Here is a 19,300-nt window from a genome sequence, read left to right on the forward strand (position 1 = left end):
CTCCTTTTCATTTTCCCCATACTACTTTGCTACTAAAGGATGTGAAACTTGACCCACTGCCTCCTCGGTTAGGGCCGGTACCCTCAGCTAGGCATCAGTGTCCTGGGCCCAATGGAGACATCTTGGCAGCACTGATTAGAGAGGGAGGAGAAATGGGACAAAAGTGCAGAATTGGATCCTAAGGAGAGGTCCAGCTCTTTGGGAAGCACTGATTAGATGCTGGGGAGCAGCCAAGTGGGTTGTCAGAGTAGAAGCATTGACATTGGATACCCCAACTGCCACAATAGAACCATCTGACTTGCCTAAGGTGCTGCCTCCTGCCAATGAAGTGAAGCTAGAACAGACAGTGAGCTGGCCATGTCAACTCTGCCTCCATTGCCAAGGACATGGCACCAACTATGTCAGCACGAGCAGACTCGTCCTACACGTAGGAGTGCCTCCTTGGTTGTTCAGTCCTCATGCCCAGGAAAATTACAGTGCGAATGACTATTCCTGCCCTGCTCTTCAGAAGAAGAGCCTGGGGGCATGTCCGGTGTTGGGACAAGGCCTTAACTTATGCCTAGCCATGTAACGTAGAGCTCTGTGTATATACGTGTATACAGTATACACGTATACTGTAACTTGATCTGTGTTTGGGTGTTGTAGTGAATTTTGGAATAAAGCCTTTAATAATAATAAGCAAGTTGAGAGTCCAAGTACTGAGTTCATGAGTCAAGTCAGGGTCAGGACAGCAGAGGATTTTCAAGGGGCTTTTTTATACTCCTTGAAAATCCACTGACAGCAAAAAATCAGACCTCGTGAACATTAGATGCAGCACTATTGACTTGATGTTGGCCTTGGCCTGATTCATATCTTTTCCAAGTATACTGTCCTGCCTTTTGACTCATCTGAGCCCTGTGCTCAGACTTCATTACTTTGTTTCCAACTTCCATCTAATCCCAGCCACCCTCTCATAGGAATGCCCTTTGACAGCAATATTTACCGTATCTGGTGACTGACAGGCCTTTGGCCTCTGCCACAAGATCCTGGCTGTATCCAGCATGGGGCGGGGGGGTGGAATCAAGAAAGACATTCTAAAACAAAGCTTCAACCTATCTTTAGTAACCCATGCCTCTCTGGGATAAACTGGGATTCTTTCTGAACTTACTGCTTGGGGGAAGGCGGTGGGGTGCATAGCAACCCAGCATTAGAACAGAAACACACAGAAAAGCATTAACTAAGACGCACCAACAGTATTTTTCAAAGAAAACTGCAGCAAACATGGGGCATTATTCTTTTGCTCGGGGAAACAGATTTTTAAGAGACATTTCCTGTTCTTTTTAAATGATTTTTATTAATTTTCCAAATAAAAGCTATACAAAATTCTGCAAAATGCAGAGTCTGATGACAGTATGCATAGTTCATAGACAATTATAGATTGGTTTTATTATATGCCTGTTTTGGTTTGACAACAAACACTTTGACATTTCCAGCAATAGGGTGAATTTTTACATTCTTTTTAAATATTTAGCAGAAGTCACTATAATGTAATAGGGTATTGGTCTTGGATTGAAAAGACCCAGTTTCAAATTGCTTCTTCACCCCTGAAACTCAATGAGTGACTTTGGGTCAGTTATTCAGCCCTCATACATCCATCTTGCTATGATAAAAAAAATAGAAGAGGAAGACTGTGTGTGATTAGTGTGTCAGCTCAGAATCAAAAGGTAGCAGTAAAGATAGCAGCTCATCATATTTCTAACTCTGGTCTTATTTCATACATTAAAAAAAAAATCATCTGAGTTTGTAAATAATTTTGAAGATTACTTTGTTAATGCCAGTGCACATAGTCCATTATTATTATTATCCAATATTCCAGACTGACTGAGTGTGGGTTAGACCAGCCCTGCAAAGCAGCACAGTGTTGCTATACCCATTTTGTTGAAGGGAGAGAGAAGGGAATGAATGACATCCTTGCAATGTAGTCCAGCATTTGGACTAGGGAAATGCAGTGGGGAGGGAATGCAGTGATGTTGGTTGTAGCTGCAGTACACGTAGGTTCTGGAGCAGGTGAGGAGAGCCAGGGAAAGAGCAGCTGCCTCCCTGGCTTCTGGAACACTGTCATGTCAGATTCCTACCTATTCCCACAAGGCACAAAGGAACTTGACGAAGTAATTTTCCCAGGGCACCTGAATCCTTAGTGTGGACATGAGGTGTCCTGGAAACAGCATGTCCCAAAGCTCCTTCTGTTCAAAATGTGGAAAACAAGCTGAGGATTCAGACTGAAAGCCAGTTTGGCATAGAGGTTCCAGTATCAGGCTTAGGACCAGGGAGAATAGAGTTGAAATCCCAATTCAGCCAATTCACTGGGTTGCTTGCTCTCAGTCTAATCCACCTCACAGATTGATCTGAGGATAAAATAGGAGGAAAGTACACAACTCTGAACTCCTTGGAGAAAGGGTGGGATAAAAATACAACAAAGACATAAATAAAATAAGTACCCAGGCATCTTGGGAAAACTACATTTTCTAGAGTCAAAACAAAAAAAATTCCTTCCAGTAGCACTTTAAAGACCAACTAAGTTAGTTCTTGGTATGAGCTTTCGTGTGCATGCACACTTCTTCAGATACACTGAAACAGAAGTTTCCAGACCCTTCTATATAGTGAGAAGGTGGGGAGGGGTATTACTCAGAAGGGTGGTGGGAATGGGTGATTGGCAGATAGCTGTGATGAGCCTGTTGACGACTCTTAACGACTGCAATAGGTCTTACAGGAAAAAGCAAGGGGTGAGAAGGTGAAAAGTGGCTTTGTCATGTATAATGAGATAAGAATCCAATGTCTTTGTTCAGGCCAGGTTTCTCCATGGTTTTAAGTTTGGTGATAAGTTGCAATTCAGCAGCTTCTCTTTCCAGTCTATTTCTGAAATTCCTTTGTAGTAAAACAGCTACTTTGAGATCTTGTATAGAATGTCCTGGGAGATTGAAGTGTTCTCCTACTGGTTTCTCTGTTTTGTGATTCCTGATGTCCGATTTATGTCCGTTTATTCTTTGGCGTAAGGTCTGGCCTGTTTGTCCAATATAGAGAGCTGAAGGACACTGTTGGCATTTGATGGCATATACAATGTTAGACGATGAGCAATTAAATAGTCCTGAGATGGTATGTGTGATGTTGTTGGGGCCAGTAATGGTGTTGTCTGGGTGTATGTGGCAGCAAAGTTGGCATCTGGGTTTATTGCAGGCTCTGGTGCCAGTGTCCGTGTTAGGTCTGGTTGTAGTATTATTGTGGGTTAGGAGTTGTTTGAGATTGGGTGGCTGTCTGTAGGCAATGAAAGGTCTTCCTCCCAGAGCTTGAGAAAGAGAACTGTCATTGTCCAGGAGAGGTTGTAGATCTCTGATGATGCGTTGTACTGTTTTAACTTGTGAGCTGTATGTGATGACTAGAGGTGTTCTGTTATTTTCTTTTTTGGGTCTGTCTTGCAGCAAGTTCTCTCTGGGTATCAGTCTGGCTCTGTTGATCTGTTGTCTAACTTCATCTGCTGGGTATTTTAGTTCTAAAAAGGTTTGCTGTAGATCTCTTAGGTGAGAGTCTCTGTCTGTAGAATTGGAACAGATGCGGCTGTAACGTAGTGCCTGGCTATATACAATGGACTGTTTGGTATGTTTGGGATGGTAGCTAGAGGCATGTAGATATGTTTGTCGGTCAGTTGGTTTACGGTATAAGGTGGTGTCTATGCGCCCATCCTGTATTTTCTAGAGGTATACTTCTTCATATTTCAATATGAACAAGAGAAGAACACTCAGGAGACATGTTATTGTTTGATAATGGAATTATGACCTAGCCAAGTTCATACTCTGAACCAACTAGATTTGGTGGCATCACTAAACGTAATTGTGACCACATAGGTGGAAAGCCAAAACACTTTTAAAGCAACAATGACTGAAATTCAAGCCATATCCATTTTTTTTAAAAAAGGAATAATAAAACCAGCACAAAGCATTATGTTAAGCAGATCAAGAATGAATGGTAGTTACTTTTTGGTGGATATGCAGATGTGCTATTTCATCATCTTTATGCTTCTGTAAATTTATTTTGTTGGCATCCAGATCAACCAAACTAAAAAATCAGAGCTGTCGGAATCCTTAATCTGATTTACAGTTTGCAGCAGCTTCCATAATACTACGCTGTTTTTGCCAGGGGTTTTTTCTCTCCAAGATTTTAGGGTGGTGTTGGCATAGGGCTCATTCTGGCTACTGCTCTCCTGGGCCATCTGGCTGTGAGTAATGCGTGCTGATCCAGTTCAGTGGGTGCTCTTGCATCTTGCCCTTTCAAGGGCTTGAGGTGAACTCAGATGCATTTGGCTCTCACAATCTCTGTAGCAGGTTTAGAAACTAGATGTACTAGTGAGTGGGTGGTGTGTGCATGCTGATGGGGCGGGGCAGGGATAGAATACTCCCCCCTCACACAATCACACATCCTTTTTCTCACACCCACAGATGTACACCCACTCGTAGGTATGTGCATAGACACACAGTCTTCAAGTTTCTTTCATTCTCAAACGCAGACACAAACTTCTCCCTCTCTCTACCCCAGACACATACTGCGACCTATTCCCACTTCCCAGCTGCATGAGGATCACTTTGCCGCATGCTTTGCTGCACTCCTAATTAGGGACGTGAAAAGTCTTTGCTTTCCATTCTGCCCTATGTTTGTTGTATGCATCACTATTTCTCTTCCACTGCAGTTTGTCTTCCACCAAAAATGTTCTTCATCTCATTGTGCGCAATGGCAAAATTACATAACTTACATGATTACTTAGGCAATTTATGTAATTAATTACACTGTTTTTACATTATCCCACTTCATTTCAGTGCAAGGGAAACTCAGCACAAATGGGGGAGAAGTATTGACTAACGTATCTTTGCGAACTGAAAGGAACAACAGCAAATACTGGTTGTATTTGCTGGGTTGATTTTCATTCCAGACATGGGATGAAGAAGTGAACACTGACATTTTCTACTTCCATTGTCACTTTTTTTCTTTTTCCTTTTCTTTTACAATTCTCTAACATTCTTACTCCTGAAAGCTAAAATTGTTATTCCTGCACTGCTGTTAGCACAGAGATTGCAATATTTGTTATATCTGGTGCGTAGGAGGGCAGGTTAAACCTGCACTTATCAGAAATCCTGAAGCAGCTAAACATGCTGGTCACACTTGCAGGAAAAGCTTGCATTTCCCCCAATGCCCATCTGATGGCTGATTAGCTGGACAGTGGGGGAAAGTGGACACGGTTTTGTTGGCTACACTGAGAGCGGCTGTGGGCTCATGTGGCCCACAAGCCTTGAGTTGCCAACATGCCCTCTGTAGGGTCCATTCTGTTCTCTCTGCTGAGTAACCTTGAAAGCTCCCACTCTTTCCTTGTGTTCCAAGTTGTGAAATACTCCCCTGCCTGTTGCTATTAATGAATGCAACCTCTTTAGGATTTAGGACCTCTCAGCACCCGCTGACTGTGAATACAGATTAGCCCCTTGAACTGATGCCTTGATTGAACTCTTCAGCATTTGACCCAGTTTCTGCATCAAACACACCTCAGCTGCAAGGGCAGAGGATCAGACTCTGCTGAGAAATGGAATCATGCCAAGTCTTTAAGGCGGAACTGAGTGTCTTCCCTGTCTCTTTTTCCATCCTCTCGCATTGTGGCAAATTCCTTGAATTAGATAATCAAAGGCAGAAGCGCACCACTATTTGACAATTTTAGTCCTGTCCTATTTTGCATGATTCCATGTTCCTAATCACAATGCAGCTGTCAAATAGGGGGTATAACATTTCATTTCCCTGACCTTATCTGCAGTATGAGTTAAGGGTGGGTGCTGAAAAGTGATATTACTTGGATCCTGCTGCCTGCATAATAATTTGATTGCCGGCCTCTTAAGAGTATGAGTTTTTTGAGCCCGCGATCATTTACTTTGCTCTCAGGAGGAACAGATGGATATTTACCAGTTTCTATATTACAAAGGTCAAGAGTTAGCGCTAAAAAAAGAAATGGAGAAAAGAAAAACCATCTTGGGCCAGTTCGTAACAGGAAAAGTTGATTCCATTGGTAACTCAGCTCTGCTGTGACTTTTTTCTTGGGTGTTTTAAAACTTTGCCATTATATTATTTGATCAGAAGAACATCTGTTTAAAAAGCATCCAAATGACGCATTGAGCAAATGCATATAAAGCCAACAACAGTGAAGAAATTGCCCCAGCTTCTGGTCAGACTTAAACGAGAAATTGAAGTGAAACCAGCATGTTCTGATAAAGGAAAGGATTATTGAACTAAGTGGCACCATGGAGGCGGGGGGAATTAGCAGCTTTTATGTCTCTACACAACAGACCTGATTTTACTTTTATACATGTTTTTTCACACTTATGTGAAGGTTACAATGAAAAATGTATAATTAAATCTAATGAACTAAACTGCAATCCCCTTAAATTTAATGTAGCTTATTCCCAGATAAGTGGGGTTAGGATTGGAGCCTTAGTTATTTACTTTCAAAAGAAGTAATATGAAGTAATTTTTCCTAGCTCAGACAAGTTATCATTTGCGCTACAGTTCAGCCCATAGCTATATACACTGAAGTTGTATTTGTTTCAGTGGGTTTACTGATTACTAGATTGTAAACAAAACTGCATGATCCTATGAACTGCTTTGTAGGTACAGCTGATTATATTGTAGGTGCAGCAGCTCATGAGATCAGGTAGGCTTGAAGCCACCGTTGATTGCTAATTATTTTACCAGGATTAGCTTCATTGGTGGGACTTAAATTGTAGGTGCTTGCCGACCTGTCCTTACAGAGGCATAAATATCAAGGAACATGGGGGATGTGCATATCCCCACAATGCTGATGGCCTTCTGAATTCAACTTTGTCATTGGAGGCCTAGATGGCCTGATAGAAGGAGTGCCTTCTGTCAGCTTTGGCTGGTATTATAGCTGCCAGTGTTCCTGGACAGGGATAGCTTGGCCACAGTAGTCTAGGTACTGGCAACTTCAATACTATTATTGCTCCCTAGTTAGGGATTCTCTTGTACTTGGTCTGGAAACTGCAGCTAGTGCAGAATGATGCAGCATGATCACTGACGGGAGTGAAACCTTGTCAGTGTATTATACACTTCCAAAAGATCAACAATGGCTGCCAATTTGTCACCAGCCCACATTCTATTCAATACGTTGCTATTATCCACTTAGGGCCACTGTTTTGAAGGATCACCTTACTCTATACGGACACCCCCTCTATGCCCACTCAATTACTTCAGTCTGTAGAAAAGGCCCTTTTATAAGTGCCATATGCTGTTCATTCTGCACTTGTGAGGAATCGATATTTTAGTATGGCATTGCCTGTTCTTTGGAGCTGCCTGTCTATCAATATCAAAAAGGTCTCTTTGTTTTACTGTTTTTGATGCCTGCAAAAACCAGAATTGGCACTCATTGCTCTGTTCAGTTTTATATCTTGCTCCGCCTGCCACTGGCTTGTGGTGGCCCCTGGAAAGTTGTACAGAATTGAATGTGGCCTTCGGGTTGAAAAAGATCCCTCACTCCTGCTATTGAGAAACTGTACCAAAACTGGCATCAAGGTCAGGGTGAATAGAAGTGACTTTATTCCAAAATGCCTGGCAAATTAGCACAGCAGAGTCCCCATGTAGGATGTTGTTTTAACATCCACTGAAGAAATTTTTAGTTTAAACAGGCATTCCCTCAAGTGTGATCCAGCCATTGTATGGAATATTAATTGTACATCTGTAGAAATAGTGAGTTGTGGGGGTTTTTAAGAGTTTGTATTTAAAAAAATAAATCTCATTTTATCTTTTTGTGCATCACTTTGATGGCCCTAGCCTGTAAATCAGTTTATAAATGTGTAAAACAAATAAATAAACATGCAGAAAAGGTCTGTTGAGAGTAATTTGATGTAGTGATGCTGGAGGAGTAAACATGTGCTACTGCCTTCAGTGTGGTATTAATGTGCTTTTGCTTGGGTTCAGAGGTATCCACTTCAACACTTGCAATATCTATGTTTTAGTTGTCTCTTTGCTTGTTTCATGGCCCCTAACTCCCTGGTAATCCAGAAAGCCAGCCAAACTCTACAATATGGGAGATGATGCTTGCGAGTGATAGGCTTGTACCAGCCCACCAGTGCAAGGATTTTTGATTCCCTTCTCTCCTTTCTCACACCTGCCCCCTAAATCTGTCCTGGGAGTTCTCCAGTTCTCCAGAGCAGATTTTGGGAGGGCATGGGAGTTGGATACAATCCATTGTGGATACTTCCTCACTAGATGTTAGATGGAATAAAATTAATATGAAGGAAGATAGAAAGATGCAGCTGCCGAAACATGGAAAGTTATGTAGGTTGCTGTGGGAAAACAATTGCAGGTGGGCAAAGTTGGGCTAGATCAACTCCTCCCAGTTCACCCTCCCAGGTATTCGTTTTACATGCCAGGTTGACCCCTTCCTCCATCTTTAAATGGTTTGTAACATAGATGTTATTATAAGGGGAAGAACCACCCCACTTGCCCTGTCTTGCTGATTTTGGCCACACATTCCCTCTCCTGTTGTGATGTTTTCTGTTGGGCCACAGCAAAGTCCCAAAGTATGGCTATAGCTAACTGGGGAAAGTACAGTTGGCTTTTGTGATATAAAATAGGAGGGATGTGTCCCTTCCACAGTAATTTTAAACATGAAGGCAAAAAGTGCTTCTATGTGTTGAAAGTAGCAATTTGAAAACATTTTGTGTATATGAATCACAAAGTTAAGTCACTTGGGTCCAGTAATAAAATCTAACCTGCAGATCATCACTTCTTCATGCTCAACATATATTTAAAAAAACAACAACTTGCTATATCAGCACCTTCCTTGCACTTCTCAAGCATTGACATGGCTAGCAAGGTTAGGAAGAATTGTGAGGTGTGTCATATCAGGCAAAGCATAAATGGTATGACAAATGTCACCCATTAGTGACACTTACTCCTAGTTAGTGCTAGTGAGAGACCAAAGAAGTGCTTTCTCTAGTTTGGATATTATGGGTCATCTTTGGGGATGATATATAATGCAGGGATTTGCACCAATGTAGAGAGATCATATATACTGTGTCTAGAGGGATGATCAAGTAGTGACCGGCTCGTTAATAGCCACCAAAATAGATATAGAAAGTTTTGTTTGTGGCAACCACTTTGTAAAAATTCAGCTATAAACTTTGACAGTAGGGGTTTTGGAAATCTGACCCTTGTTTGTCTGAGTGAGAATTTGAGTACCCTTGAAAATTTGGCATCATTTGATACTGAGCCATGAAAAACCCTCCCTGAGTTGATTATTCATTACCATGGTTTCTAGGCAAATAAAAAAAAAAGTTAGAACTTAATCAGAGCTTTCAAAGACCTTGATGAAAACAGGAGTGTGCTGGTCCCCAAACGTTAAAAGTTTAATTACATTTCACTTGTTCCCCGCCCATACCCATGTCAATCCAAAGGAACTTTAATGAGGGAGATTATAAATCAGACTTGTTTCCAGGATTGTCTGTCTACCTTGTGAAGGTGACATGGTGCTTCGAATGATGAATACTGTCATATTTTGATTAAAAAGTCAGAAGTCCTTTAAGGGGGTCAGCATGGTGAATTGAATAATGCATCCTTAACAGTTTTCATGCTAAAATTATTTACCGTAGAAAATGGATGTTTCATGAGACATGGATTCTGATGTTCCGTCACATTATACAGTAAACAGAACAAACATTACTCTTTTTTTTTGTAAAGAAGCGGCTATAAAAGCTGAAGACCGTGGCTGCTGTAAGGCACTGGTTATCTCATTTAAACAGATATTAAATGTGGGTGCCAGTGGTGTGATCATCAGCTGCTTCCATTTTGTGAATAAATTGCTTAGAAGGAGTCTTTTGCCTACCAGATGTGACCTAGATTTAGATTTCCAAAGGCAAAAAAAAGTCTATTGTGTAAAAACAAAACAGTTGCTGGTAAAATGCATGGTAAATGAGCTTATCTCACATTTCCAGGTGTTTAAGCTAATATGTTAAAGAATTACTGCTTCATTTATGAAAAATAATTGCAGAAAATGTTTCAGCAAATCAAATTTGGATAGGGGATTAGGATAGTTATTGTGTTTGTTAGCAAGTTTTTAAATAGCAAGGCCAACAGGGAGGGTAGCACAGATAATAAAAATATAGAAAATTGGTATGTGAGAACAGGGTACAGTGTGGGTATAGCATCAGAATTTGGTTTAGGGTTATGAACAATTGGATTTGTGTCAGCGCATATGAATATATTATAAGAAATCAATGATTTGGTGTCTGCCAGCTTTGATGACGATTATGATGATGTCAGATATTAGAAAAAAACCATGCAATGTCTTAATTATTTTCTCCTCTCTTTTACAAATGTGTTTTTGTAGGTGCAGCGACTAGGAAACCAGACCCTGAACCAGAGAATCAAACAGACCACACCGTTAAAATTGCTGGAGTAATTGCAGGAATCTTGCTGTTCGTTATTATATTTCTTGGGGTTGTGTTGGTTATGAAGAAAAGGTGAGTAGTTAATAAATCTCTCTGTGTCTGCATATTTGTGTTGAAGCATCTCCTGCAGCAGTTCTCAGTAAAACAGATGCAAAGTTTCTGGCTACTTTTATGGACAGTTTGAAAAGATATGCTGCTTATTCTCCCTAAAGCCTTGCTAGTGTTGAATGAATTGTGATATCTGACTCTTTCCTCCTGCAGCAGCATTCTTAGTAAATTAATGTTAGTGCCTTTTTATTAAAACACCCTGCAGTTGGGGATTCTTGCACTGTATACTGTACAATCAGCCCAAATGGCATAAGGATAATGTTTATGTGTAGCCCCACTCAATCTAAGAGCTAAGGCAAAAATTAGAGATGACTGAGTCATTGTATAACTCAAAAATGCCACACACATATATACATATGTCTAACAAACACTGTTTGGAACCAATATATAGCATTGTATCCAAAGAACTGTGAAAAGAAGGTAAATTGGAAAAGTGCGGAAGGTTTTGTGCCAGACCATAATGGTAGTTGTCATGCTTCTGCTTTTGCAAGGTGCTGTGTAAACAGTTACACAAGCCGAAGAATATTTTTTGGAGTTAGTTTGGCTTTTCTCACACAGTGTTTTAGTGAAAAAATAGCCCTGCACCAAAAGACAACTCCGTCCATTATCAAAATGACACTTCTGGATCCAAGCTGGACAGAAGTGTAAGAGTGGAATTTTGAAGAGTGCTGTTTGAAGTATTTGCTGTGCATATTTTCCTCAGTGAAAACAAGTGAAATGATTACAGTGGTACCTCGGGTTAAGTACTTAATTCGTTCCGGAGGTCCATTCTTAACCTGAAACTGTTCTTAACCTGAAGCACCACTTTAGCTAATGGAGCCTCCTGCTGCTGCTGCACCGCCGGAGCACAATTTCTGTTCTCATCCTGAAGCAAAGTTCTTCACCCAAGGTACTATTTCTGGGTTAGCGGAGTCTGCAACCTGAAGCATATGTAACCTGAAGCGTATGTAACCCGAGGTACCACTGTATATTGTTATAATGCTGAAGTTAACCTAGGGCAGGTTCAGCCGCTGCATTTAAGTGAGTGAAAGGCAGATGGCCCTGTTCTGAGCAAACATTACAAGCTTGTGGAAGTTTTGATTGTACTCAAAAATTATAATGTCCTGGAAAATCTACCTGACATCAAGGTAATACATTTGGGAGTGGAAGCGAGGGAATGGTTTTTGCCATGGGACTAGTAAGGGCATATCGCAAACTACAGTAGAAGATTGGGCCAATATTATTCATGCTTTACTTCGAATATGCTTAGGTTCATTTGTCAATGAAGCTCTGAGTTGATAGAATATGATTAGTATGGAAAATATCTGAATGTTTGTACTTAGAATACTTGATCCTTTGCAGTTGTAGGCTTCTTGTGTGCAGTGCACACCACTGCAATTTCTCCAGGCCTCAAGTTCCTTAAATGAACTCAGATACACTTGCGAAAGACCTTACAGAGTTCCAGGTATGAAACGATCTGTCAATAGAGCTAGGTTTGAAAAACACAAGTACATTTAAGTCACCTGCATATTAAAATAGTTCCTATGTCATGACTGTGAACCAGATGGAATTCAGCGTCATAAGGTAACAGGAAACTTGTGAAGAAAGCAGCTAGAAGAGCAAAAGAACCTCTGTGAAAAGCAGATCCAAAATCTGAGTTATTATTATTATTATTATTATTATTATTATTATTATTATCTGTCTGAAGATTACAGGGTGGTTCGCAACATAAAAATACAAAATGAGAACACAAAATACATAATAAAACAAAAACAAACCAATAACCTCCCTCCCACAAACACATTTAAGAGGCCATAGAATGTTAATCAACCAAAGGTCTGGTGATAGACAACATTTCCACCCAGCACCTAAAGATATGTAATGAAGGCACCAGGCAACCCTCCCTCGTTTAGTGTTGGAAAGAAATATACAGTACTGCATTCATAAAAATATGTAGAACTTATTTTTGGCATGTTGTAGCCTTAAAATCTATATAAAGAAATAAATGTATCAACGATGAACTAGCATTATGGATTGAACTGGGCCAAATTTTATTATTCTAAAGAAAAGTTGTGGTTAAGATTCTTCATTTTCCACAGGCAGCACATGGGGCCTTTTTATGCACTATTAGCTATCACTGACTGACTGGACACCAACGAATGGTGAGAGGTACCAGCTGGGGATTCCCCGGGGGATGAAGACTCAGAGCTCAGGGATTGCTGGTGGGATGATAATGAGTGGTAAGAGGGAGAAGAAGGTGCTGGATGTTGAAGAGGTAACAGTGTTTAGTGAGCAGGGAGAGTCTGTAGCAGAAAGAAGTCCAGAAACAGAAGCAGGAGACAAAGGGAGGTCAAGAGGCAGAGATGAGTCAGGCTGTTGAAGAAACTAGGGGGTTTCCCCCTCCTGCTGTGTCAAGCTCCCCTCCCCCCTGGTCTCTCAGGATCTGAGGAGGCTTGAACAGGGAGGAGCAGAGGGTATAGTGATGTAGTCTCAGATTGCTTAGGAAGGAACCAGGGGAGGAATAGATTTAGGCACTGTAGGAAGGTGGGGACCTCCAACCTCCATAATTGCCTCATAGAGGCAAGGCCTACCATGAAGAGTTGCTGTGCTCATTAGGCTGGAACTTTTGAATATGAAGCTTAAAACAAGATATAATTTTCTTTCAAATTTGAAGCACTGGAATAACATCTTTTGTATATTTAATCGTGTACAGTGGTACCTCTGGTTATGAACTTAATTTGTTCCAGAGGTCCATTCTTAACCTGAGGTACCACTTTAGCTAATTGGGCCTCCTGCTGCCACCGCACCACTGATGCGCGATTTCTGTTCTTAACCCAAGGTACCACTTCCAGGTTAGCGGAGTCTGTAACCAGAAGTGTTCGTAACCCAAGGTGTTTGTAACCCTAGGTACCACTGTATACTTCTTATTAGAAGATCTGGAGCAGGCCACCATGAACTGCTTTGTTTTTATTAGTTCTTCTGTAAAGAAGCCATGCTTAGCAGATCATTTACAACATTGGACATTTAAAAAAATTATTTTTTTTTTCAAAATTTCAAATGAGAACCACAAAAGTACAACTCTTTCCTTGCCATTTTGCTTTCTAGAGCATGCGCTTAAAATAGTTAAGCAGTGTAACTGAGCGTGCCAAGTAGAGATTTTGGCTCATTTATTTCTTTTTTTAAAAAAAAAATCTCATGCTGCAACGCAATAAGGTTTTGAAAGTTGGACGTTTCAAAACCAGTTTGTGATAGTTCAGAATTCTTCTTGGGAGTACAGAATATCCTAGGCCCCAAAAGAGCAATGTGAATTGTGACCTAAATATGACTAGATTAAATACAAATAAGGGGCAACACCTATATGATACCAGCATCTTCGCTAAGTACAGTGGTACTTCGGGTTACGTAACCCTCTGGATATGTAATCTTCGGGTTGTGAATGTGGCAAACTCAGAAGTGTATACTTCTGGGTTTCGCCATGCACATGTGCAGAAGCGATCTGTGCGTAGCACGCATGCGCAGAAGGGCGCCTCCAGTTACGGATTTTTCAGGATACGGCCGGACCTCCGGAACGGATCCTGTCCGTAACTAGAGGTACCACTCTAATTTGGTATTTTTGTCAGCCTTGCTGTTGTGAATCTTTCATTAACCACATGCAAAACAGTATTTTTCAGTCTGTTATACTGTAGAATTGTTCAGCAGTAATTGTAAAGGATTATCAGATATAAAACAGATACAAAACCTCATGATTTTATTATAAAGATTCAGTACAGTAGACCCACAGCTTATGCATGGTTAACTTGTGCGCATTTAGCTTTACGTGCTGGACAAAATAATAATAAATAAATAAAAGGAGGCAGAAAAGGGACAAGCGTGCAGAGAAAAAGATTTCGGCAGTCTCACCCACTGGCAGAGCATAAGCTAATGGCAACTGGGACGCACCCCTGAGGGGGGCAGGGCCTGTCGCGATCGAGTGCTTCAGGTGCTGCAGCCTCTCTCCACTCCTGGGTCAGGCTTGACCCAGGAGTGGAGCTGTGGCTGGTGGCGCCCGGCTGCCGTGTTGTCTCTGTAGCTCCCTCGCACTCAGGAGTCAGTCTCCAGTGAGGGATTCCTGTTGTAGGGGCGCCTGGTTGTGCCCCCTCAAAACAAAAACACCGGGCCACGGTCCCCCAGCCCCGCTCCCCAAGCTATGCCATCTGCCATTGCACCCAATGTGTTTTGTCTATATGTGATTTTGGCTTTATGCCCCATCCCTGGAATGTAACATCAGTGTAACTACTGTATAAAAATATCTGGAGCCGTTTCCTCTTCATTTTCCTTCTGTAACATCAAAGAGTGATGGGATCCATTTGTTAAAATTAAAGCACCTGATTTCAACTATTTTTTTTTTAAATATGCAGTCATTTATCTCAATAAATTCTTAGCAGAATTTTGCATCCAGACAATATTGCACTGATTAATTATATTTATTGTTGTTTCTGAAATTGCTGTACAAAATTTAGAAGCACGGTTGCATTTATACCAATTATGTTATAATGCTGTCATTACAACGTATGTTAAAAAATAGGGATTGTTTTGTCATGGGACTCAAAATGAGGAAATGTTACAATATTTATTCACCAGAACAACCATACCCTCTTGTTCTATCCTTGTAGGTAGGCAGAATTATTTCCATAGGACTTACTCCTTGTTCAAGTTTTGCTGGGTTTTGCTGCAAGAGCACCTATAACAGCAGCTTTCCTACCAAAACAGCACATTGCATTCTCCTTTTAAACAGAATTAGAACAGGTGTACATTGAGCAAATATACCACATGTGATTAAATATTAAGCACTTCACTTCTTTAAACAATACGGTTAGCATCAGAAAAATAAGAATAGAAAACTAGCAAACATTTCTACAGGCAAAGAAGATGAGAGAGAAAACTTGATGAAAGCCTCATTTTCAAAGGGATGCCTGCAGCATGTAGCTAGAGGCAAGTTAACATTAGCTGTAGTCCTTTGTAAGACCTATTTATGGAAAGGGATGTAGGGCTCTTTTGTTTTTGTTTTTACCATAACAAACAAGCAAACAAAAACTATGCTGCAGAAATTACCATACTTACAGTACTTATTTGTATTTTTGTACCTTGCCGCTATTTGACCCTTAATTTAGCAAGTTTTCCTAATTATTTTGCTGCTTTATAAAATGCTGTTTCTCCTTTTTTTGCACTACTGTATAAAAGAGGTCATCAGTAGAGCAGAAATATAGAGACGGTAGTACTGCTTTATAGCATATGACTATGTTTTCTTGGCTCAGAATATAGACATTAGTTGGATAGGCTGTTTAGTCCAAAATGTAAAGAATCTCTTCACTTTGTTTGGGGGATGGGGAGGACAGAACTGTGGCAAATTAACGGGTGCAGAAGCACCAATTTGTGTATATATGTACCGTACTTCGCTTCCCCTTTACTCTCATAGTCAGTGGTCAGGGGTGATGGGAGTCTCTAACAACATCTAGGAACGCAAGGTTGAGAAAGGCTGCTCTAGGCCAAGGATAGCCAACCCTATCCTGCACAGATATTATTGGACTTCAGTTCCCATCAGCCTCAGCCAGCACAGCCAATAATAATATATGATGGTAGGTATAATCCAACACCACCTGGAGGCTACCATGTAGGTTACCCCTACTTCAGACAGAGCTGCACTGGGTTTTTAGCGGGTCCAACATCCTTGGAAAACTCCAGGGCTCCGTGAATGCTCTTAGGTCTTGGCCTGCTCGCCTCTCAGCCTTGCCTAGAGCAGTAGTGAAGGGTTGCAAGCCTTTTGTCAGTATTTGTTCCCACAGTGCCTTGGAGCCAACCTTTGCCATAGCACTGTAAGCAACTAAAATGGTGGGCAGCTTGTCGTTATTGCCAGAGGCCACGGAGCTGTTGTCACCATTATTAGTAACCCTACCAATAAGGGCAACAGTTTCAGAGAGGTCGCACCCATGGACACTTGGCCAGGCAGCCAAGCTCTGTTTTTTAGTCATTGTATGGGACTAATTTGATTTTCCTAAAGCAAGAATAAAACTGTAATTGTAAAGTAAGCATATTCATATAAGGCAAGAATGTTTTGGAAAAACATTTGGGGGGGGGAGTTGAAAGACTTTGTTTGTTTTTCATTAAACATACATTTGTATGCAAAACTTATATTTTTATATTGCATTCCCAACTAGATTGTGGGGGTAAACAGCCAGCGCACGGTGCCATGCTCCTAAGGTTTATTGGCATATCTGAGCAAGTGGAGCTGTGCATAGTGTTGCAGCATAGTTGACTTACAAAGAAAGGAAATTTAAGAAGGGTACTCAGTATCAAATAACCCACAGTACGCTGGCAAAACAAAAAACTTTTGAAATTTTACTGTTTCTAATTTCCTTAGTGATGTTTTTGAGGCGGCATGCTGTCCTTCCTAAAGGAAGTATTATGATGTGAAACGAAAGCATGGTTAATGAATTAACATGTGTGTGTCTGTGTTATGTATTATATATGTGTAGGAGACATTTCCTTGTTAGTCATGGCTATTAGATGTGTGGTAAAGTGTGTTTTAAAAAAATCTCAGTGAGGAATTGCTGAAGCTTTTGTAAAGATTGGATATGTCACCTGTCTGTTCCAAATGTGCTGCATGATATTTCTGAGATGCATTCTTGCTACCTTTTCATTTGTTTCTCCAGTTCTAGTCTCATCTTGATTTTTTCATACATTAATATTTGGCTTTTCTTTCCTTCCATTTCATCTTTTCCTCCACTGCCTAAATCCTTCCACCATCATGGCAGAAGAAGCTATCACTCCTACACTTATTACCTGTAAGTAACTTACTTGTGCATCATCAGAGACATGCTTTCTGCCATGTTGTTCCTCTGTGCATGAATAGTGAATACTAATGATTCAAACTTCCTTTGTGAAACCTGAAACACTTTTCTGCCTCGCTTGAAACCAAACATCTTCATGTCATTGTATTCAAATCCATGTTTCCTTTAGGTTTCCTTTGCCACGTACTGTGTGTTAAAAGTGTTGTAATTTTTTTTCCTCATCAAAAATATTAGGAAAATACAAGTACCATTATTAGGATTTCAAAAAACAAAACCAAGTTTAGGGTACCTTTAAATAAAATACTTGGATCAAGATCTTATGCAAGTTTACTTGGAAATAAGCCCAACTGAGTTCAAAGGGCTTATTCCCAAGTAAGTGGGCATAGAGTTGTTGTTTTTAATTTTTTGTCCTTGTTGAAAATCTAGTGGTGTATGTACATGTGCAGCCATTTACCATACATCCATTGCTGTATACATTTTAATCCCATTCATAAATAAAATGCTTCTTAAATATTGCATATTCTGTAACACATAGTTGTGCTGTGTTGATCCCAGAGAATGAGACGTACATAGTAGGTAAGAGGGTATTTTCTATTTGAAATCAAAAGGGCGTGTTCACAAGGTTATGTTTACTTGTTCGCTGTTACTTTTAAAGAGGACCAAATTTTAAATAGAGCAGGAGTGTTTGTATGGCATTGTCTGTCGGGATGACCTGCCTGGTCATTTCTTTCTGAAGAAAATCTAGAGGCGAGTACACAGTGCATGAGCCATAACTGTATAGTAAGCATTTATGGTAGTTAATTTGTAGATAAACCTCCTTGGGAGGAGGGTTGTTGCCTTTATGGAGCATATAGAAGAATACCAGTGAAATCTGACAAACCACTTTTGGAAATGGAGTGCTGATCTCGATGGACCTTTAGCAGAGCTCTCCTGACATTCTCACAATGGCATAGCCCTGCACAAGGTTTCCTACTCCTGCTCCTGTACAGCAAGAGTGAAATGTATGAATCAAGCATGGAGGGGTGAGAGGAGGCATGAGGTATTAATAAATAACTGCAACAATTTACCTTAAAATACACAACTTCCTTTTAAAACATTTTTAAAATCTTGAATTTATCAAAGCGTGAACATCTGTGTGGTTGTACACCTTTTGCCCCCCATCTTATCTGAAATACCATGCCTGGATGAAGCATTCCCAGCCTAAGAGTTTATTATTATTATTATTATTATTATTATTATTATTATTATTATTATTATTATAGCTCAGGGCAGTTCACATACTAAAAGATTAATTGATGAAAGACCTATAGTAATAACCAGTGTTATTTTTCTAGAAAGAGAGGTGCCAGAACTCACCATGAACACCTCCTTTGTTAGAATGGCAATGGTGCCCACTTGAGAGGTGTTGTAACTGAGTTCCAGGGAGTACCAGGTGGGAAAAAAAGCCCTGGTAATAACTGGTTTATAACTAATGACATTTGAGTTCTCTGCATGGTTTAGTGTGGGCATTGGGGAGAACTGGGATCTTAAGTCTTTAACAGCTGTCTAGCAAGCACAAATTAAACAGGTTGAACCTTTTCAAGTATGAAAATACAAATAGTGTGTGCAGATTTTATGCCAATTTGAGTCTTCTTTTGTGAACGCAACAGAGGGCCCAGTCCACTGAAAATGCTGTTGGCACCCCGGGGACAATTCCAGTATGTGAAATAAATGACCCAGTAAAGTTGATTTCTGGAATGTAGGGGGTTGGACTAGATGACCCTTGGGATCCCTTCCAACTCTACGATTCTATTAAATGAAAATCAGCCTCAATTGCAGGCTTTTACGCTCTTGGCCCAAATCTCTTTGAATAATAGAACAAAGATAGTTGCACTCCTGTGGCGCAGAAACAGTTGGGATGTTAAGAAATTATTTGTA

The 19,300-nt window shown here is 40.5% G+C and overlaps 1 protein-coding gene across 12 annotated transcripts in view; it reads left to right on the forward strand.

Annotated features, from left to right (window-relative positions):
- PTPRM (protein tyrosine phosphatase receptor type M) overlaps positions 1 to 19,300 on the forward strand; it is a 401,111-nt gene that overhangs the window by 262,565 nt on the left and 119,246 nt on the right. For 8 of the 12 annotated variants that reach the window (XM_081917995.1, XM_081917993.1, XM_081917991.1 and 5 more), the window contains 2 exons: positions 10,409 to 10,541; positions 17,348 to 17,377. In XM_081917995.1, coding sequence (XP_081774121.1) covers positions 10,409 to 10,541; positions 17,348 to 17,377 — 163 coding nt within the window. The remainder of the gene's footprint in view (positions 1 to 10,408; positions 10,542 to 17,347; positions 17,378 to 19,300) is intronic. The other 4 variants (XM_081917997.1, XM_081917998.1, XM_081918002.1 and 1 more) reach the window with 1 other exon arrangement.

The sequence above is a fragment of the Podarcis melisellensis genome (genome assembly GCF_964234715.1).
Source record: "Podarcis melisellensis genome assembly, chromosome: 7".
NCBI classification, from domain to species: domain Eukaryota; kingdom Metazoa; phylum Chordata; class Lepidosauria; order Squamata; family Lacertidae; genus Podarcis; species Podarcis melisellensis.